Below are 24,316 nucleotides of genomic sequence, written 5' to 3' on the forward strand. Positions count from 1 at the left end.
AAGCAATATATATATATATATATATATATATATATATATATATATATATATACTGAAAACAAATATAATGTCAATAGAAATACTTTGAAAATATTTGGAAACGCCCCTCTCACGAATGGAACTAATTATTACTTTACTCAACAGATTATTATTATTATTATTATTATTATTATTATTCAACAGAGTGAGTCCCTAGGGTCTGAGTGTTAATATTTCCATTACAAACCCTCTCATGAGTGGTGCAAGTCTAGTATTGTATTCCACCTATAACTAAATGATTTTATACAGCTTAGTGACTATAATAAGCCTGAGCGTTGAACGAAAAAAAAATAATAATAACAACGTGTAGGGGAAAATGATGGGAAAAGGGTTAACAAAAAGCAATATAAAAAGAAAGATATAAAGGGGAAGCAAAAAAAAAATATTGAGGACAGAGGAAATATAAATAAAAGAAGGAAAAGAGAAAATAACAACAACGAATGAGGGAAAATGATGAGAAATGGGTGGAAATAAGAACGCAATATGGTGAGAAAGATGAAAAGCAGAAGAAAAAAAAAATACGAAGACGCTGGCGAAAAATAATAACGGAAAAATCAGGAAAGAAAATTAAAAGAGAAAAGGGGGACACACGATGGGGGTAACTGTGGAAGCAGCGGAAATATCGATAATGAGGAGGAAAGAGGTAATGCAAGAAGGCAAGGAAAATAAGAGGGAGTAGCAAAGATGAGATTGTCATAATAATAATAATAATAATAATAATAATGAACGCGTATGAGGAAAATGAAATTCTGAAGAAAGATGAGGGAAAACATTTAAATATATAACTAGATAATGTAAGTCTCTCTCTCTCTCTCTCTCTCTCTCTCTAATACGGCGCTATACCTTACCTGCCCCATTATTAGCGTAGATGTAAGAAGGAAAAAGTTAAATGAGGGGAAAAGGGAAGCGCAAAATTAGCAGATGAGAAATGACAGGAAATGAGGAGGTGGAAATGAGTGGACGAGAAGGTATATATATTGAGCCTCACAAACACAGCCATCTCGCTTGTTTGACTTCGGCCATGCTACCTCGGCACTCGGGCGGTCTTAAGTCCAACATGCAAAAATACCCAGGAATGAAGATGCGAATTAAGTAAAGAATTGTTAAAATGATGGACTTTTTTGAGGATATAAAGAGAGAGAGAAAAATGAAAAACACGGCAGCTATGGGAGATACGTTAGAAATTACGAAATTAGGGAAATTAATGGAATACAGAGCTAAAGCAAATACAGATTTCTTTTTATGGATTATTAAGAGAAAATGAAAATGGCCTGCTGGGGAGGGGGGACAGACCCATTAGAAAGGCTGGATATTACTGGGGAAACAATGAAGGAAAGAGGACAATAATATGAAGGAGAAATAAGGCTTTTGGGGGAAGCAAGAAGAGGATTACCGTCTGTGGAAGAAGATAAAAACGCTAAGAAGTAAAATAATTCTGGGACGGTTTGGCGAAGTTTAGGAGAAACGGGAAAAAATGTAGGGAGAAAAATGGAGAAAAACTGTGTGCAATATATTTTTTGGGATATAACAGTAATTTTAAGTTACTCGAAAAATGATGAGATTTGATGAAAGAGTAGTGAAAGAAAACTGAAAGAAAACAGAGAAAGAGAGATGGTAAAAGCAAATAAAAAGGCAGGAAGTGACGGAATTCTGTATGACGAAAGCAAATGAGAGAGAGAGAGAGAGAGAGAGAGAGAGAGAGAGCGCGCAAAGTCAGCGATCACAAAAATGAAAACCCGATCTAACACAAAAATGAAAAGAAAAACATGACCCCGCTCGAGAGGAATTCTTCAATATATAAAAGCAGGGCAATAAAAATATATATTATACGTAGGAAAAATGAGGAGTGGCCGAAGAGAAATCGAAAATAAAGGAAAACGATGGCAGAATTCTGGCAGGTTGTGGAGGGGGGGCTTTGAAATTCTGAGACAGGTAAAAATATGACGACGTCTGAGTGGATGGCAGAATAAAATAAAAGATAATGCCGCCTGGAAAATTATATAACCATGAGAGGGAAAAGCGAGGTAGAGGTGAGAGAAAAATGAGGGGGAGAGAGGAATGAGTGGGAGAGAGCAATGAGAGGGCAAGAGAAAAGTAAGAGGGAAAGAGCAAAAGTGGGGGCAGACGCCATAGGGCGCTTAGCCGCAGTACTCATCTCAGCAGCATAGGCCTTTGAGTCTGTGGCGGTTACTTCATCCAATATCTTGGGATACATGGCCACTGCTTCATCCAGGCCACCACAGTTACCTTCCCTAGGTGTTACCCTATGTCCTCATTTTACCTGCTAACCCACAAAGGATGGACGGACACCTGGGTCGAGTGATGACAGCTGCCGGTAGCAGAATTAGAACTCTGATGCTAGCGGGCCGCCAGCTTCGTGGTCAGCGATGCTAACCACTCAGCTAGAGGAAGAGAGAGAAAGCAAGGAGGGGAGCAAACGAGAGAAAATGAAAGTGAGATAGCGGGAGGAACAAAACTTAGAGAGATCAAATTAAACAAAAGAACTGTGAGAAAGAAAGAGATAAATTAACGACAGGGAAAGCAGAGGGAGATGTAAGAGAGGAAGAGAAATGTGGGCGAGGGAAATGAGAGAGAGATAAAAGTGAAACAGGAAGACAGACAAGAAAAAGCTAAATGAGGCAAGACCACGGGAGAAATTAGGAGGAAAGAGTGGAAAAATGTGTGTGAATGAGGTCGGGGAAAAAGTGTGTGAATGAGGTCGGGACAGCGGAATTGCATTATGCTGGGATAGTCGTTATGCCCTGGTTTATCACACCCACATCTACACCCACACCCACATCTACACCCACATCCACATCTACATCCACATCCACACCCACATCTACACCCATACACGCACACACACCCACACCAATGATCAACCGTATCTTTCAGTATTCATTACAAAAGCCTTTTATTCGTACTCACAGTCGCGCTCGCATCCACACACCCACACATACCATCCATACTTCTATACACAATTTCTAATGCCTATATCCCTCTCTCTCTCTCTCTCTCTCTCTCTCTCTCTCTCTCTCTCACACACACACACACACACACACACACACACACAAAACGATGCCACTTCGTAACCAAACACGTTCATTCCTGTGTTCTCCCTCGCTCTGGTTCATAGTTCATTCTCTCTCTCTCTCTCTCTCTCTCTGTAACCTTTCCCCCCTTTTCTTCCTATCTGTACCCATTCCCTCTCCTCTCTCATTCTCTCTCCCTCTGCACCCATCCATCCAGACAGTAATTATCACTGCAGCTTAACATCGGCCCAAACAACATTTTATTTTACTGCCAACAATCCAATATCCACAACTATCCCCCACATCCACACGACATGGCTACACATGAAAAATATCTACAAACACCTACACAAACACAAGAAACCCACAATTCCACATCCATATCCACCACGCTGCATCCACCTCTTTCATACTCCACTCTGAGAGGCATACCAGTTGCAAGACCGTTCAATAAAGGACCACTATTGCAATCAGACATGCCTCACTCTGCATCAAGGCTTGCACAGGGCTCACACATAGCATATCCACTTTAACGTCACATCACCAGCCATTTTCACGTTCAGATAAGCATTACAGGATTCGCAGTGTTCAATCTGAAAGTTCATAATGATATATTTACGCCTACACGTGTATTATGCCTCATGTGATAATTACACACACACACACACACACACACACACACACAAATAACACAATTCCACAACAATATAAAAAGTGGAACAGTCATGTAAATACACACCCACACGTAGCCTCCACACTTCCTCCCACACAACGGCTGGAACTTCACCTCGTATTTTTAGCATTCATATGCAGATAATACTCACATTGTTGTCACTGTCACATTAAAAGTAGGGCACTTACTAAAATCTACACCTACATTTAGCTTCTACACCTTCACACCAACACCTAAACTCCACATCATCTGATTTTAGCGTACATGCTCATTTATTATACTCTGACATACTGTACAGTATACTGTAGATATTAAAGCAGTCATCACCCCACGTCCATACCGGTACGCAGCTTCCACATCTCCCACCCACATTACACTAAGTTTGCTCTAACCTGACAAAGACCGCTCGCTAAACCTTTTGAGCTCGGCTGAAGAACAAAGTCAGATTGAAGGGATGATTACTTCAGACAAAGAAGTGGGAGGAGGTTATGTTTTCACCCATGTTTATCTGTCTCTCTGTCTATCCAGACGATAACTTCAAAAGTTCTCCTTGAATTTCAATTATATTTTGAGGAAGGGTGGGCCAGGGTCCAAGAAGGAACTGATTAAATTTTGGGGCGGATCTGGATCAGGATCCTATGTATCTTGCGCAATATCTCCAAAAGTTCTCCATGAATTTCAATAAAATTTTGTGGAACAGTGGGCCATGGGTCAAGAAACAATTGATTAAAATGTTATGGCGGATCCGAATCCTACGCATTCCATACATCATATCCGGATTATTTTTAATGGCAATTGCATTGGCGAAGGTATGCGCTCTCTAAATACTTTTTAGTTTCTCTAGTAACCAAGGAGACTCATTCAAATCTCATAACCTGTGGTCATCGAATTTCATGCAAACACGATTTAGTAATAACGTTGTGAGAATGGCCCAGTCCCGTCCATGAAAATAAATTAAATTAGGCTCGAATTCTAGTCGGTTAAGGAAGCTCCCTAACACATATTCCTCAGCGATTTATTTTTGGATATAGCTGGTTTATATACCTTTGTACGTTCTTTATGCAAAGTATGACAATATTGGAAGGATTTATGTAACACAAAAGAGGACAGTAAGGTGTAATAAACAAAACACATCGCTTAGGAAAAGATGGTTGAGAGCTTTCTTAACCTCCCAACGCCGTCAACTTTATCAGTACATTGTTTTATTTATTTTACTTATTATGAGGTTCGCCAGAGCACCTACACGCCACAACACAATGCCACACTTCCTCATCCACACCTACACACCAAGCCATCATATTTCAGCCTTATTTCACCCTCATTTTTTCTGCTCCCCCGTCTCTTCTAGTGCCACCAACACGCCCTCCCCACATCACTCACCCTAACCACTACACACTCCCAATTCACCAACACATTACTACATAGCTCCCACGCCTTCACACACACACACACACACACACACACACACCACACCGCTCGCTGGTGCAGTGGTAACGTTCTCGCTTGCCATCTGGTAGACGTGTGTTCGCGCCTCGCTCAGGTTGCGAAAAGTTTCACTGACGAAGTGGGTGGTTACTGTCCCCCTTGAGCAAGGGGATGGGTGTGTGGGTGTGTGAAGGTCACAGTCTTGCCCTTAGATCGGACTATATGAGCTCTTAGCTCCCTTCCGGGAGGGTAAAATGCTGACGATCACGACCATCAAGTGATCCTGACCGACCCGGTGAATTACACACACACACACACACACACACAATACTGTACTTTTTCACCTAACTTGGCCCAGATTTTTCTCCCATTGCAGCTTATTTTCCGTACCTCAATGGCAGGAAAAAAAAAAAAATACCGCTCTACTCCTTTTCATGGCACTTCTTCATAACTAGCATTACATTTCACTGTCAATCTATTGCTACAATTCGCCAATCAAGATGGCGAGATGACAGTTTTAGGTCAAGGTAAAGTAAAAAGAGTATACACCATTTTTGTGTCCACTAAAACAACAGCACTCCACAGCACAAATCCACATCTCCCTCTCCACACTCTCCCCATCCATATTTACATTACTAAGTTTAATTTTTTTTTTCGGCTTCATTCCCGCCTTATATCATTTTTTTTTTTTTAATACCACATCCTTCCGGTCCCCAGCACGTCTTGCCCCCCCCCCCCAGTCTCCCCAACACGTCTTAGCCCTTTTTTGTTCTGACCTATATTGAGTGAGTGTGGACGTGGATATGGAAGAAAGGGTGTGGGATGAGAAGGGGGGCGGGTGGATGGGTGTAGGAGAAATGAAATGGGATAGGATGGAATCGGACGGGATGGGATGGGATAGGATAATATATTCTGCTGCGGTGTACTGTGGTGTGCTGTGTTGTATTCTCTTGTGCTGTGCTGTGCTGTGGGTTCCTTATTCCTTCCATGTTCTTTACTCAGTCGCAGTTTCATCGCTGATATGTACTGTACAGACTGTCACTCGCACTCTCAGCCACTCCTGTCACTCGCACTCTCAGCCACTCCTGTCACTCGCACTCTCAGCCACTCCTGTCACTCGCACTCATAGCCACTCCTGTCACTCGCACTCATAGGCACTCCTGTCACTCGCACTCATAGGCACTCCTGTTACTCGCACTCTCAGCCACTCCTGTCACTCGCACTCTTAGCCACTCCTGTCACTCGAACTCTTAGCCACTCCTGTCACTCGCACTCTTTGCCACTCCTGTCACTCGCACTCTTAGCTACTCCAGTCACTCGCACTCTCTAGCCACTCCTGTCACTCGCACTCTTAGCTACTCCAGTCACTCGCACTCTCTAGCCACTCCTGTCACTCGCATCTTAGCTACTCCTGTCACTCACATCTTAGCTACTCCTGTCACTCGCACTCTCAGCCACTCCTGTCACTCGCACTCATTGCCACTCCTGTCACTCGCTTTTTTAGCCACTCCTGTCACTCGCACTCTCAGCCACTCCCGTCACTCGCACTGTCAGCCACTCCTGCCACTCGCACTCTCAGCCACTCCTATACCATTATTTTTTCACAAGCACTTTCACTCCAAAATTCTTCCACACTTACGGTATACCCAAGCATGAAGGACTGGGTGGGGGAAGGTCACTTCTCCAGCAACAGCAAGTGGTTTTCCTTGACGGTACAACACAGCTGCCTCCAAGTCGCAAAAAAAAAAAAAAAAAAAAAGGCTTGAACGTGCCATGTGTGTGCAACCAGGCTGTTTCAATACATACATACATACATACATAAATATATACATACTCGTACATACATACCCCCTATGCTGTGTTGAGGATATTACGTTCAGGACTGTTGGGGTTGTAACATAAGGGCTTTTCATTTTTTTTCATGACATGCCAGTGTGGCCTCACGGATGAGATGTGATGAACGTTTTGTTGAAATTCAGAACCCCAAACCCCTCCCCTCAACGCTCCAAATTGAACCCCGCCGTCCCCAGCCACCGGGTTCATGCACTCTACCGACACCACCTCCACCACCACCGTTCACGAATTTTTCAGCTAAATTCTTTCTACCTCCAGAAGATTTTATCCAACTTGAGACTTTTTGGAGACGGGGGGGATTTAGACACTGCCTTCACTAACCCCTTCACTAACATATGGTGCCCCCTAAGCTGAAGAAAATGGTCTGGTGAAAGCATGGACATATATTTTAAAAAAAGTAATGGAAGTTAATGAAATACAGAGCCTCAAAGTGCTCCCTGCCACTGACGGTTTCCAGTTTCTCTTCTTGCTGCCTCAGACGATTTTATTCAGCTTGAGAGTTTCGATTTGGAGGGGTTAGATACAACTGCCAACGTCCTCCTAAGATGAATAAAATTGTCTAGGGTAGTATGACTAAAATAAAAATAAATTAATAAATACGTAAAGCCCTGAACACTATCTTCCTTCCCCATCTGTCACCAGGGATTTACAACCCTACTTCCTTCCTTCTTTATCTGACAAGGGGATTTCACGGCTCTATCCACCTCCTTCATTTGCCAACAGATTTAAGGCTCCATCCACCCCACTACCACCCTCCTTCCCCATTAAACAAACACTAATTTAACTGAAACTCTAAAGGTAAATATCAGAGAAACAAAATTATGAAAAAAAGCATCCAACCATTACTGACAATTTCACACAAAAATGTCATGTATTTTTAACCGACTGTAATTTTAATGCATTTTTCCCCCACAGGGCAAATTAAAAGCCGTGTAATAATTTCCAAACAATTCAGTGGGATTAAATGCGTTAAAAAAAAATATCAAACTTGTAAATGATAAAAGATGTGAACAAAATCCCGTCATTACTCTACGTTTTTATTTTTTTATTCTTATTTTTTTAAACTTTACTACCGTCAATTTCGAAATAATGCACATTTTATTACACATGATTAAAGAGATTTTTACATAATGTGCAATGGAAGTTCCACGTGAGGGATAAACATAAAAGTTAACATTTTTGAAGCAATAATGAATACGATCAGAACGAAGGGGTGTTGGAGAGGGGCGCCTTCCTGCGGTGGTGTCCATGCATACGGACGGAGGACCTGCCCGGAAGCACAAACGTTCCCTAGTTCCTCTTCCCCCCCACCCCACCCCCGAAAGGAGGATGGTGGACTGCAGAGTTAGTTTCTTGGAGTTCACTGAGTTTAAGTCCATATGAGCTTGGGATGATTATAACATCAACTACAACAACAACAACAACTACTACAACTACTACTACTACTACTACAACTACTACTACTACTGCTACTACTACTACTACTACTTCTTAATAATAATAATAATAAAAATAATAATAACAATAATGCAACCAAAAGTTTTGATTAATTTTTTGTACCCCTCGCGTCCGTTTATCGATCCTGTCAGTCTCTCTCTCTCTCTCTCTCTCTCTCTCTCTCTCTCTCTCTCCACCTAACGTCTTTGCTTTCTCTTTCTCATCTCTCTTCTGCATCTCTTTTTTTTCCCCCAATTCCCTCTCTCTCTCTACCTTTCTCTCTCTCCTTGCTTTCCTCTTCCCTTTCTTTTCACTCCCCTCCACTTTCCTCCTGCACTTGTCTTTCTTTCTCTCTCCCCTTTCTCCGTTTCCTCTTCTTTTTATCTCTATGTTCCGTTCCTCCCCCCCTCTTTCCCCTCCTCCTCTTCTTCTGTTCTCTCCTCTTCACTTTCATCTCTTCTCTCCCCTTCATTTCCTTCTCCACTTCCCCCTCCTCATTTCTTATTTACTTCTCTCTTTTCCTCTCCCCTCAATTCCTCTTCAAACCTCCTCTCCTCTCTATTTTTCTTCACTTCCCTTTCTTCCTCTCTTCTCCTTCCCTTTCGTCTTCCACCTTACTCTCCTCTCCTCTTCACTTCTCTTCTCTAATCTCTCATCCTTCTGTCTTTCCTCTCCTTATCTCCTCTCCTACTCCCTCTTTTCCTCTCCATTCTACATCACTACCCTCCCCACCTCTCCAATCCTCGTCACGTCCTTCTCTTCCTCTCCTCTCTTCTCTTGATTTCCCTCTCTTCCTCTCCTCTCCTCCCCATTTATGCTCTCTAGCTTCATCACTGGATACCACCTCCTTCTCCTCCCTTCTTCCCCTTACTCTCTTCTCCACCCCTAACCTTCTCCCTCTTCCTCTCCTTGATTTACTTCCTTCCCTTCCCCCTTTACCCCCTCCCCTCCCCTCCCCCGTCACACTAAGCCCTCACAATACTCCCCCCTGAAGCACTGCCGGTCAATGTTACGGTTATGGTTACGGTTACGGTGAAATCTGCGCCGAGTTACTGAGGCAAGAATGTTTATATGAACAGACTGACACACTTAGTGTAGGTGAGGGGGGTGCTCTCCATCCACTCACACCCTGTAGTGCTGTTTTCGAGTGACTACGATGCATGACACGCCAAATGGTTTCCTGCGTCCCAGAAAACAATATACTACGTTGGATGGTAACCATATAAACAAATGACCACCATCCACTCACTCGCTGCAGTGCTGTTTCCGAGTGACTCTACGATGAACGACATGCCAAATGGTTTCCTGTGACCCAGAAAATCATTTACTACGCTGAGTGGTAGCCATATCAACAAATGACCCCGGGTGATCTGGCAGGTTGAGGCGCTCGAACCGGATGTGGCCCGAAAAGCTACACAATAGAGGAGATACTGGGTTCTACTGTTAACACAATGCCGCTCAGGGAGGAGCAAGTCAGGTCACCACTGCCTTAGAAGCAGGGACCCTACGCTTCAGGTGGGGCAAAAAACGACTTGATGATGGACAGATATTTTGGATGACTGATAGATAGACAGATAGACAGTCATTGGAGTGAAGTGGTTATCATTAATATTTTCATTATATATACTTACATATTTAGAATTACAGCCAAAGCAAAACCAAAAATAACACTTCCGCTACTGGCTGCGGTCAAAATCACGCATGTATCACGTTTACGAAAGCGGCTCTGTTTACGGTAAGAGAAACGGTATGGAGACTACGGTTAAAGTTACGGTACAAACAGACACAAAGTTCTTAAGGTTACAGGCAGGTACAGCAGAAAGACACGTTATACTCACAGTTACAGGCTGATTTGCGGTTACAGCTACAGGTGCGGTCACAGTTACGGTGTGTGTGTGTGATATATATATATATATATATATATATATATATATATAGACAGAGAGAGAGAAAGAGAGAGAGAGAGAAGATAAGCTGAAGTGAGAAAGAAGGGGAATGCAGAGAGAGAGAGAGAGAGAGAGAAGATAAGCTGAAGTGAGAAAGAAGGGGAATGCAGAGGAGAGAGAGAGAGAGAGAGAGAGAGAGAGAGAGAGAGAGAGAAAGAGAGAGAGGAAATTAGTGAGAATGACAGGGAAGGGAGAGGGGAGTCCTGATGAGGGCAAATTAGTGGGGAGAAGTTAAAAAGCGAGGGGAGGAAGGGAGAGGGAGGAAGGGTGAGAGGGGAGAGAGGAGGAAGGATGAGAAGATGAGAGGCAGGGTCAGAGGGGAGAGAGGACGGTGGATGGGGAGGAGGAAGGGTGAGATGGAGAGAGGGGGAGGTAGGATGGGGAAAGGGAAGAGGGGTGAGGAACAGGGAAGAGGGGAAAGATGAAGAAAGGGGAGGTAAGGAAGAGAAAGGGGAGAGATGGGATGGGGGGAGGGGGTAAGCAGGGAGTAAAAATCGTCTGGTGGAAAAAAAAAAAAAAAAAAAAGGTAGCCGGACTGAAGGGGCTTTATTGTTGTTGTGAAATAGAGTAGTCAGGCACCGGGTCGTCAAGCTTCAGTGGAGGTTGTGGGGAAGGTGTTATTGTTATCGTTATCCTCCATTCTGATAACAGAACAACATTTGCACAAAGTCATTTATAAACAATATCAAAAAACATTACCTATACAGATTTTTATTATTTACAGTACGAAATAAAATCCGTATTAAGACAGACAAAACGGATCGAATGAATAAGAAGATTACGTACATGAATGTTATGAGACAAGCTATTATTACATTTAAATTAACAATATTAACAGTGGTTGTACTTTAAGTTCTGGGCTTCACCGTAACGAAACACTGATTTTTTTTTTTTTTTTTTGGGGGGGAAGGAGACGCAAACACCTAAGATAATGGAGGGGGAGGGGGTTCCCTGGATCTGCCCCTGGATGGGTGAAGGACTGATGTTATGGAGAGGTAGGGAGGGGGGGCGAGAGGGTGAGAAAGGGAGTCGGAGGGGAGGAGGGGAGGCAAGAGGTGAGTGAGTGAGAGAGGGGGGAGAGGAAGGGCGATGGAGTGAGGGTAAGGGTGAGGAGGGGAAGAAGGGTGATGAGAGAGGGATCTGAGAGAAGGGGTGGGCGAGGGAGGGAGGGAAGGGGAAGGGGAAGGGGAGGGGGAGGGGGGGAGGGGGGAGAGAGAGAGAGAGAGAGAGAGAGAGAGAGAGAGAGAATGAGGGGCGAGGAGTGAGGGGAAGGGGGTAAGGAAGGGAGACAGAATATCGACTCCTGAAGAGCAGTGTGGTCGACAGGTCACGTAATTAGGCTTCTCCAATAATGACCTGTCACTGTCATCACACCCCGTATTGTCACTATGCCCCATGACGATACTACACCCTGTGATGTCACCACACCCTGTGACATCACTACACTCCATGAAGTCACTACACCATGTTATATTATCACATCCCATGATGTCACTACATTCCGTGATGTCATAGCACAATACCACAACACCCCGTGAGGTCACCATACAATGTGATGTCACCACATTCCATGGTTGTCACCACACCTCGTGATGTTACTACAGGATACCTCGTAATGTTACTACGTTCCGTGATGTTATCACACTGCCCTCTGTTAACTACTGTATATTACATGATGCTACTAGAACCTAAGATGTCACCATACCCTGTGATGTTATTACACTGTTGCTTTCAATATTCTTTTATGGTATGTACCACGAGTTACGAGGCTGCTTGAACTTCAGGGGATGGGTGGTGGGGTGACTACATACCCACAGCTGTACGTACTGTACACAGGCTGTGCTGGGGGTTCCCTTCTATGAGTTCCCACCTTTTTTTGAGGTCTCGCTCCTTCACTCCACAGATCATATTTTATATTTTATTCCTGCTTTTCCCCGACGATGTTATAAGTCCGAGGACAGATATATTTTAGCGAATGAGTAAAAAAAAATAATAATTTGTATCTCCAGTTCTAAAACTCTCTTCTGCGCCAACTAAAATCGTGTGATGGCGGCAACATTATTACGAAAACACTATCATCGTGTGAGTCAGATCAATCACACAGAAAACACACAAGTAATATTCCTTCTATAATCCTCTGAATCAGGTGACATATTCATTCTTACTCCTCCTAGTAGTAGGAGTGGTGACTGGCAAAGGGGACCCCCACTATCCACTCATTCTGTGCACAGCAGAGCAACCGTTAGGTGTATCTACAGTGTGACATGCCAAAAGGTTTCCTGGAACACAGGAAACCATTTACTACGCTGAGTAGTAATCATAAAACCAAATGACGCTTGGTGGTATAGTGGGTTAAGGTGCTCAACCGGACAAAGCCCGTAAGGACTTCCATCCGAGGAGTGGTTGGGATTATTTGCCCATACAGTGCCACTCAGTGGCTGGTCACCTTCGTCTTAAATGTCAGAAATGAGTAGTCTACCCCGGACCCCTACCCTCCTGATGGGGCTGAAAAGGATTCGAAATGGAATATGGGAAAAACTAAATTTACGCCTCCTAGTCCGAAAAGTCGCTCCAAAGCTGAATAAAGTCGTCTGAACAAAGTAAGCTTAAAACAAATACGTTATTGGAGTGACGTGTTACGACAAACTGGGAGTACGTGAGTTTTTAGTTTGTTTGTTTGCTAACTGGATAATACTTTTTTTGTTGTTGCTCAGAGAAACAATTAGCACAGGTTATATAAATTTCGAAGTTGAAGTTTACCCTCTCGGTCAGCTGACGTTATTTACAATTTATTCCTGCTGCCTTTAGTCGATTTATTTGGATCTGGAGATTTTTCGAACTGATGGGTATTCGTATTGCTCTAAAGTACTCTCCTTTGTTGAATAAAATGGTTTGGTAGCAGCAAGAATATAAAAATGTGTCCTCGGAATGAAGGGTTTAATGAATAATTATTTTAAAGACATCGGTACAACACCACATATACGATAAAACTGATACTGTAGTAGAAGAAACACAAGCAGGGAGAAATTACAGCACTTCAGTTGTCAAGAATTTGAATGTTCAATACAGTTAACAAATACTACAAGAACAACGCGATACAGAAAGCAGAAGCAATGGAGAGCAGGAGTACAGAAGCAGAGGAAAGCAGGAGTACAGAAGCAGAGGAAAGCAGGAGTACAGAAGCAGAGGAAAGCACGGGTACAGAAGCAGAGGAAAGCAAAGTACAGATGCAGGAAATAAAAGCGGCCTTAGTGCACAATTTCTTAATCCTCTCTGCAAGCATTACACCCACAACAAAGACACTACTTAAACACATTACCACCATTTTTACGCGCAATTCCGTGTGGCACAGTTTATATTTTATTTCCAGACAAAAATTTCACACCCATCCACCCACACCCACACCAACACACACATCACTGTTATGAGATCGAAGCGACGATGCGACCTTTACAAACGGTCACACACGTGGTCACAAACTGTAGTGATAACACAGCTGTAACTCAGGCTGTCTCAACACAGCTAATATCACGACTCAGGTTACCTCAACACAGCAAACAGCACGACTCAAGCTTTCTAACACTGCAAACACCATAACTCAGGCTATCTTAACACAGCAAACACTACGACTCAACACTCAACACTACGACCCATCATACTTCGGCACAGCACACACCAAGACTCAGGCTATCTTAACACAGCAAACAGCACACCACCACACACCACACCAAGTCCAACAACAGTAACAACATGTTTGCTTATGACAAGAAGACAACATTACACGGCATGTTCCACAGATTACAGCAAAGCTATGGAATGAGTGAGTGAGTCTGAGCTACAGAAAACGGACAGAAAGATGACTAAGGGAAGGGAGTCGCATTCTGGTCAGTTTTGGAGACCGCCTAACTAACTCCTAACCACGGGAATACTAACATAAATACAGCAGGTTAATACTCCCAATTTGATAATAATCCAAGCTGTACACTGATGCTTAAAACTACAAATAACATCCAACTGAATGTTGAGGCGTTGTAAGCACAAAAATGTTTACGAAAGCCTCCTCAGCTCACGAGAACACGACCCGAAGAAGACGCAGTTGACATGGAACGGAACAGAGGCAACTGACATGGAACGGGACAGAGGCGCCGGACATGTAAGGGGACAGACGCAGTTGAGATGGAAGGGAACAGACGCGACTGACAAGGAAGGGGATTCAGTTGTACACAAAGGGGACTCAAACGATAAGGACGGGGACGTGGCTGACAAGGAACGGTGAGAGGAAAATGGATATACGCACCTGACATGGGACGGGATATACGCAGCTGACAAGGGACGGGATCTTACGCAACTGACAAGGGACGGGATCTTACGCAGCTGACAAAGGACCACGAGACACAGATGAACGCAAATGTCCGCTACGTTGATAAGGGGACCATAACCCCGATGGAGATGTCTGACAACGACAAAGCTACAGCGGGATCAACTTGTGCACGGGAGTACAAGACAGCTAAGGGTGCCACCACAAAAGCTACAACTCCACAACGGCTACAGTACGGAGATATTACCCAGCAAACTGAAATCGCAAAAGCTACAAACAGTGAAAACAACAGCTACCTACCACACGAACTACAAGTGTGGAGATACACAGTTTACTGATTTATTTACACAAAACAACTACACTACGAAGAAGCTGTGCAAGGACATATCCGCTCTGGTTCTGCTGTTACTTTCTGGTGTGTGTAATGAGGCGAGCGAGCGAGCGAGCGAAGTTCAGAACCGAACTTACCAAAAGTAGTGACAGTGAGGAGAGGTCGGACTGGGGAATCGGCCGGGACAACCTGATGGCGACTGGTGCCCCCGGGATCTGTACCGGGGGTGAAGGGCGGAGAAGTGGTTAGAGGCCAGGCAGAGGGGGGTGAGAAGCGTGGGGTGGGAGGTGAGAGGCGTGGGGGAAGATGAGAGGTGAGTAAGGGTGAAGTGAGGGCAAAATAAGTGGTAAGAGAGCAAGTCAGAGGGGTGGAGGTGAGAGGAGTAAGGAATGCACGATGCGTAAAGAATGATATGAGAGTAGGCGGGAGGGAAATGCAAGGCGTGTGGGATAGGGTGGAGGACACAGAAGTGGTTAGAGGAGTGTCACAGGGAGGGAGTAGGAAGCGTGGGAGTAACAAGGGAAGCGTGGGGAGGGAGACAAGAGAACCTGGGACGGTGAGGAAAAACGTGGGGTTATGGTGGAGGGCGGACAAAAGGTAAGAGGAGAGTTAGAGACCAAATGACAAGGATGGGGAGGGAAAGGAGTGTGGCGTGGGTGTGGAAATGAGTCCTGTGGAGAGGGAAGTGAGTGTCGGGAGGGAGGAGACAAGCGAGGTAAGGCAGAGGGAGAGGGGTGGCAATCTCAAAAAATGGGTCTGAAAGTCCTTATGGGGGATGACCAAGAGGATGCATGGAATCAATGTAAAAAAACAGGCTCTCTCAAAGTTAACGTGCTCAATGAAGCAAGTAAGTGTAAAATGTACCCAAAGAGCTCTCAGGTGTAAGATAAATGGTGGCAGTCTGGGGGTCTGGGAGGATAAGCCAAGCCAATTATCAATGCGAAAAAATAAGTCACTGGTCGAGGTTAATGGCAAAGGAGCTTATAGATGAGAATGCAGAATTATATTGCAAGACTAGTAATAAAAGGGGAACTAGCATATAGTGTATGCCTAACTTTGTGACCATAAAGTGGATTAATCAGGGACCTAAAAAGATTAGGGACGGGGATGGGGATAGGGGAAGGGAAGTTATAAAGAAGTACAGTACAATCATACGTGGAAATAATAAAAATAACATGACATCATGGATCAAAATAGGGAAAAATGCATCCATCATAATGACCTGCATAGAAGAGTAAAAATATATATACAGTATATATAAATTCACAGATGCACAATAAAACATGGCATGAAAACCAGGTCATAAAGACTTACATTACTGTATGTGGGTGAACAAACTACACAAACACACACTAGAAAAAAACAAAAAAGACTATACAATGGCGGGACAAGTTGGTCAGATGCAGTTTTTGGGGGGTATGTTTGTCTTCATAATCCATATTGTGGTTTCTGGCAGGGGGAAGGTATTTTAAGGTTAGTTTGGGGTTGGGGAAGATTTTACACTGATTTTTCTCAAGGCTGGGAGTTTTTTTTTTTTTTGGGGGGGGGGCAGGGGGCGGGGGGGGGTTGATGAATGAAAAACGCTAATTTCCAGACCTTAAGTTGATGACTGATTTCTTTATCCTTACTGCAGAATCCAGAAATAGAGGCGCTAAAAGAGATAAGAGTAATATTTCCTTTCCTTTCCTTTCTTTCTTTCTTTTCTTCGTATTTTCGTAAGGGATTTTTTGGGCATGTCAAATGAAACCAAATCCCAGTTACGAGGAATGGAGATTTGCCGTTGCTGGGAGATTTCTGGGGAAGACTAAAAAAAAGAGAAAAAAAGAAAAAGACACCAGAAGTTAGAACAATACAGGATAAGCTGCTTTTTCCAATTTCGAATCCTTTCTTATATGTTTCTGAGATATTTCGAGCGGATCTGATGATGGAAGAAAACCCACACGTACCCGAAATCATGGTTAACAGGACTGAGGATTTCATTTCACTGGATAATTTTGGAGTAGAATCAACGACAAGCTTTTTATTTATTTATTTTTTTTTTTCAGATAATAATTCGGATGAGCGTCATGACAAAAATAATCACACAGTATCCCAGAGAGCAAGACTGAGAATTTAATATTATGAGGAGTATTTGGATGGGATTAACACAAGAACATTTTTTTTTTTTTCAGGTGGTGATTCAAGGGATTTTCGCCACACACACACACACACACACACACACACAATCAACGTGGGGAGGGGGGTAGTTGTTTTTCAGAGAGCACTTCAAGCGGGAAATATTAGAAATTGAGAGAGAGAGAGAGAGAGAGAGAGAGAGAGTGTCAAATTCCGGTTATTAGGACTAGAAGATTAAGTAACCAGGAGATTACAAGATAGGATTTAAAGTAACATTTATAGTTGTTCTTCAGATAATATATACTTTGTGGGATTTTAATGACAGAAAATCCAGACAAAATCCCAGGTATCTAAGGGGAGAAATTTTAGGCGGCAGGGGTATTTCTGAGTAGGATTAACAGCACACTTCGTAAATCCGACTACTGGGGATTATTTCGGATGTTTTTTCGACACACACACACACACACACACACACACACACACACACACACACACACACACACACACACACAAATAGCAATAACCAGGACTGAATTATCCACGTTATTATTTTTAAAAGGAATTCTGCGGAAGAAGAAGAAGAAGAAGAAGAGGAGGAGGAGGAGGAGGAGGAGGAGGAGGAGGAGGAAAAAAAAGATAATCAAATTACCCCGATTTTTCCCGTTTCCAAATTTGCGACCAACATAACAAATCTGCGCACAGGTGATGGGGCTTCAGGTGAAATTAGCAGAGGCTGTGCTGGTCTGCTTTCTGCGTAAATCTGGCTACACAACACCGCAGTTTTAATACCTTTTTGGAACAATGGCCGCCTGGGAGGAAGAGAGGTCATACATACACACACATACACTCATACACATTCGTACATACACATACTCATATACACTACTTTACACACACACACACACACACACACACACTCATTTTGTGGCGTCTGTGGTGGGCGATGCAGCTGTGATTGTAGTGGTGATTGTGAGAGTTGTAGTTACAGTAGGAGTTGATATGGCGGTGGTAGTAGTAATTGTGGCAAGTGATGTAGTAGGTGACTGTTGTGGTTGGGGTGTAAGATGAGGTGGTTAGGGTTGAGTGGTTGTGGTTATAGATGTGGTAGGTGATAACAGTTGTGGTTATAGTGAAGGATGAATTGGTTATGGTTGGTGTGGTACAAGTTGTAGTGGTAGATGGTATAACTGTTCTGGTAGGGAAGGATGAAATGTGTGGTCGCAGTGTGGATTGAAGTTATGATTAGTGCACTTGTGGTTGTAGTAGCAGGCGCTGAAATGGTTATAGCTGTCGTCGTAGTTGTGGTAGGTAGTGTACTTATGGTTGTAGTGGAAGGTGTGAGTGTTGTGGTTAAAGTATGAGTGGAAGTGGTTAGTGTGGTTCGTGGTGTATATTTAGGCTTTTAAAGACTGTATGTTTATCGTTTTAGTCCTGCCACATTTTTTCGGTTTAGAAGACCGAGGATGAGGTGGAGGGATGGAGTGAGAGGTATATGAGGGAGGGGGGGGTGAGTTGGGGGGAGAGTAGTCAAATGGTGGGTGACAGAGCGACTTGGAGGCGTTTTGTCTGCGACCACCCTTTGCGGGATTAGGGCGTCGGGCTATAGATAGATAGATAGATAGATAGAAGAGTCACCCCCGTAAAAATAATGAATAAATACATAAATAAATAAATAAATCATGAGGGCTTATTTAACACCTTTAGTTCAAAAAATCTCTCCTAAACTGAACAAGAAAAAATGTTTGATGACAGCAAAAGTAAAATCTGAAAAAATCTGAAAAAATGCGTCCCTGTACTGTGGTAACGGAAGAGAGACACAGATGAACAATACGAAACATTCCCTTTTACAACCCAAGTTTTAACCTGTGGATGTGAAGGGCATACACACACACAAAGAAGAATATATATTTTCATTTTCTCTTTTTCTCTGCTTTCCTTTATCTCTTATATTTTTCTTTCTGTGCAGCTTATGGCCCGTGATTCCTGTAAAGATCAACACGAAGAAACAGAATTTTTCCCATCTATTGTCAGTCTTTTTAATCTCCAGCTTAAACCGTCTCCACAATACACTACTTTAAATCCGGGTTTTTAATTCGGATTCCTCCATGGGATTAATTTCGGGTTGAAGGGGTTAAACACTTCACTTCGATGACATGGTGTTTACTCTTACTGGTATTTCGGTTACTAGACAATTTATAGTATTTACGGAGAGACCTTTCTAACTAGGGAAGGTAGATCTAGAGTCACCATTAATCCATTCACTGCTAGAAGATTGGGGTTGCATAAAATCTTCTGAGGACTGCATGAATAAAATATACAGCCATCGGACTGAATTGGTCTTTTTCTTTTACATTACATCCTAATATTTTCGTCTGTACTATTCATCTGTTTATTATTGACGTGTTCGCCTCGTTAACACACACAAGGATAATGAAGGCTGTGTCTAACCCCTCCAACTTAAGAAGGAGATTAAAAAGAGAGGGGAGGAGGTGAAATTATAAAAGTGAGAAAGAATACAGGGATAAAAAGAGGTGCTAAAACAGAGGAGGATAAAGACGAACTAGTGGATTAAGGGAAGAAGAGGATAAAACGAGGAGGATAAACGGAGAAGAGGATAAAACGAAGGGGATATAAGGGAGAAAAAGGCGTGATGGAGTGCAATCTTGATTTGTCTGAAGGATTAGATGCACAACAAACATAACAAAGCTAATGAAGTGAGTATCGTTTTCACCTGTGTGTTGACATCTGCGACCTGTATACAGAAGTGTGCTCTCTCTCTCTCTCTCTCTCTCTCTCTCTCTCTCTCTCTCTCTATGTTGTTTTTGTGGCCCCAGACTCAAACCTTAAGACCATGTGACTAATGTGTACCAAAAAGGAAACACAAACACTACACCCACCCACCAATCCACTCCTTCCCCTCCATAATCACTCCCAGCCTACTCCCAATTCCCTCCACCCACTCCCACTGTTCTCTATCCAATGCCCACTGCTCACTATTTCCTCCCCACCTACCTCCACACTTCCCACCTAACTCAAAGCTCTATAACCACTCCCATTATTACTCATCTACTTCCTCCACATTTCATCCACTCCCACCACTCTCCACACAGTTATCCACATCCACTCCCACCATCCTCATCTATAGCTACCACTCCCCACCCATCTCCACCCACTACCCCCAAACCCCACCTCAATCCCCATCCACCCACTCCTACTCCCAACCACTGCCATTTCTCTCTACCATCCCTCACCCACCTCATCACTCCCACACCCACTGCCACACCCATTCCAATATCCACTCCCACACCCACTCCCCCATCTACTCCCACATCCACCCTCTACATCCACTTCCCCACCCATTCCCACACCAAGTTCCCATCCAATTCCACACCCACTCCACAACCACTTCTTCACCACCAATTCCACACCCACTCCACACCCACTTCTTCACCACCAATTCCACACCCACTCCACACCCACTTCTTCACCACCAATTCCACACCCACTCCACACCCACTTCTTCACCACCAATTCCACACCCACTCCACAACCACTTCTTCACCACCAATTCCACACCCACTCCACAACCACTTCTTCACCACGCCTTACATCCCCGCCCGACATACTGCTACACTGTTTCCCGTGTTGGTGCCGTGAGACAGTGCCTTGTATCACACACACACACACACACACACACACACACACACACACACACACACACACACACACACATAATCAATCAATCAACACAATAACAACAGTCGACCTATTACTGAAGCAGAGGTATGAAAGATATTTTTCGAGAAGTAATTACAAGCAACAACCCCTTTATACATCGTATAAGGTCCAAACTATTGCCCCATCATCTCAGTCCTTCTAACCTTCTTCAGTACCGGTATTAGCACTGAGTTTAGCATGATCTCTCCAGTTTCCACCACGATTCTAGATGGTGTAAGGAAACCATCGAATGCACTGCTATACCATTTTCACTCTCACTTGGCCAAAAACTGCCATCTCTCCATCTTGAATTCTGAGTTCGGGCAAGAGATTCACTACTACACTATAACGCTAATCACGAAGAAGTGAACTGGATTGGATGTTGAGCCCAATGTATTGTCTCAACTATGCCACTGGGCTAAGTGAACTATGCCACAAAAGGACGAAAATCTGGGCCAACATAAGGTTAAAAGACTATAGTAAAGTCGGGAAGCCTGACAACTGGACACGCCACAACTGATACAAAAATGATGTAAAGGAAATTCGCTGATAAAAATAACAAGGTCATAACTTACATAAAAGATCAAGTTGCTTACGTAAAAAATGGAAGGGAAAATAAAAAGGGGTTAAGGGAAGAAGAGGAGAGGGGTGCTAAAGGAAAGGAAGAAGAGAGAGGGAGCCATGGAAAACGTGGAGAAACTAAAGAGGGAGGAAAATAAACAGAGAAGTAAGCCTGAAGAAATTGGGCAATATAAAATTAACAGAAAAACGAGGTAAACGTAACTGACTGATAAAGTATGGGGTAATATGTAAATAATTAAAAAACAATGAGATAAAAGTAACTACAAAAAATAGGTTAAGTTTACAATAGCAATCCCACATAAGCAGCTTATCAAAAATAAAAATAAACAAATAAATAAATAAATAAAGTCATGTTTAGAATAGCACTCCCACACAACCAGTTTCTCAAAAAATGAAAAATAAACTAAATCCATCAGTGAGCACAAAAACAAAGCGATCACAACTGCTGGCTAAATTACACCAAATCCTGTCATAGATCGCTGACAAAAGGCCATTCTTTACGTGTGTGACCTCAATTAAGTTGTTTTTGTAAGGCTGCTCCAAATATCATGCTGCTTTTTATGCTCTGACAATGCAGCCGTCATGTGTTCAGTCTGGTGTCCCCCTCTCTCTCTCTCTCTCTCTCTCTCTCTCTCTCTCTCTGGATGTGAAGGTGTGCGTGTGTGTGTGTTTATGTATCCGTGTATATGTGTGAATATGCATGTGTAGGTAGAATTATATGCCTGTGTTTATGTATGTAAGCACGTCTGTATGTAAGAACGCATGCAGAGGTATGTGGATCTGCGCACCAACGTTCCTGCCAAATATCTATGCACCTGACATCCTGCATACCCTTCCACCCAACGAAAATTTACTGACCTCAACTTTATAAAACATTTGCCCATAGCGAGTAATAAATGGCGATCAATAACGAGACGGGCCGATGGATTTATACGGTCGGGTTAGCCTCATTCCCTCTCACGCACCCCGTATATCCACACTCCATTTTCTTCGTGAGTAGAAAATGGCGCTTTAGAAGGGGGACTGGGAGAGCGAGGTAAAGATTTTCATGGTACTCTACTTAGTTTGAAGGGGGCCTGGAGTGAGTCTGCATGGCTGTCTCATATTAGGAATTCGTCAATGCCTCCGTCGCTGTCATCGTCACTATTATTATCGTCATCTTCATCAATCATCATAATCAGTCATCAAGCATTATCATCACCACCATCATCATCATCATCATCATCATTCCAACTTCCATACTTTATCCGATAAGAAAAGATCCATCCATCCATCCATCATCCAATCCTACATTGCCCCATGAGGAGCGTAGGAGCCCGGGGCTAGGCAGTTGGTTCCGACATTTGAGATGAGAGTGACCAGCCTCACTCATCCCTGAGTGACACTGCATGAGCAATCAACCCCAACCACCCCTTGGATATAAACCTTCACCGGCTCAATCCGATTGAAGCGCAATAATTATCCACTAAAACACCATGCGCCAAAATTTGGTTATATGGTTACCACCCAGAGTAGTAAATGGTCTCCTGGTGTACAGGAAACCATTTGGTTTGTCACTCAGTGTAGAGTCACCCACAGGCAGAAGAAAACGGAAAGAATGAAGGAATGAAAGACAGGAGTGTAAAGTTACCCGTAGGCAGAAGGACAAGGAATGAATAAAGGAAAAAAAGACAGAAGAGGATGGAAGGAAAGAAGGATGGAGGAGGGTACGGGAAGACACCCGACAGCAGCACTACATCGAGTGAGTGGATGGTGAGCGCCCCCACCTACCACAAGGATACAGGATAAAAACTCATATTCTCTATCTATATGATCAATAATTGTGCTGAAGAGTAATAAATGAACAACGATGACAATAAATGCCTATAAAAAGTATCCTTACCCCGGTGATCAATAGTTTCACAACCAGCACTGCTGTTTTTCATCTTTTCTTTTTTTCTTCTTTATTTTGTGTGGCAAATATTTCAGAATGTAGAGAGTATTGCATGTAACCTTTGAAACAGAGCTTCACCTTCAGGTAGAGTTAACAGCAATAACAGGCATAAATATCAGTAAGAAGTTATCGGGGAATACTCAAAAATTTCATGATTCAAAACGCAAAAAATTAAATAAATAAATAAAAGATGACATTTTGAAGACACTGTGCTATGCATTTCACACATTTGACAAAAAAGTAATACGAAGAGCACTACAGTTTGAGTAATTAATTTTTTGAGATGCAGAAATAGTTGCAAATGTCAGGTGTGGCGAAAAACAATTTGGCATGTTGTACGCACCGAAAGTTCTCTTGCCTCTCCTACCTCAATCTCCATATTTGACACCAGAGTATAGTATAATAAATTAACAAACAAATAAATAAATAAATACTGATTACACTGATCTATGGCCACATGAAGTTATCCATATTGGTTGCTGTTGGCTCATGATATTTATTTCCCGAGTTCATGGGCAGAGGAGCAGGAGAAGCGACAGAAATTTTTTATATTAACCGTAGCTGAGTTGGTGTGTCACAGGAACATACCGGTAGTCAGAAGTGATGGTTTCCTGTCTACTTTTTTTTTTTTTTTTTGAGTATCTACTTTTCATTTTTTACTATCAGCACCATACTTGACATTTCCACTAGCATGTCATATTAATTTAGGTTATTTGCCCCCCTCTCTCTCTCTCTCTCTCATTTCCTAATCACTATTCATCACCGCCACTTCCTATACTTTATAACTATAATTTTCGCTATCTCGTACGGTATGACTCTCTCTCTCTCTCTCTCTCTCTCTCTCTCTCAAGTTCCAGTAGTTCTCCCCCCTTCCCCTCCCCCCCCCAAAAAAAAAACGACATTGAGCCTCCAAA

At 43.0% G+C, this 24,316-nt stretch overlaps 1 protein-coding gene across 1 annotated transcript in view; it reads right to left on the reverse strand.

The window, feature by feature from the left end:
* Nucleotides 1–24,316, reverse strand: part of wake (ankyrin repeat and fibronectin type III domain containing protein wide awake) — a 569,524-nt gene that overhangs the window by 201,362 nt on the left and 343,846 nt on the right. Inside the window, exon 6 of the mRNA XM_080271688.1 lies at nucleotides 15,193–15,270. Within this exon, the coding sequence (XP_080127814.1) occupies nucleotides 15,193–15,270 (78 nt within the window). The remainder of the gene's footprint in view (nucleotides 1–15,192; nucleotides 15,271–24,316) is intronic.

This window comes from Coenobita brevimanus, chromosome 47, assembly GCF_032717465.1.
Source record: "Coenobita brevimanus isolate Jiangsu-jjx chromosome 47, ASM3271746v2, whole genome shotgun sequence".
Classification (NCBI taxonomy): Eukaryota; Metazoa; Arthropoda; class Malacostraca; order Decapoda; family Coenobitidae; genus Coenobita; species Coenobita brevimanus.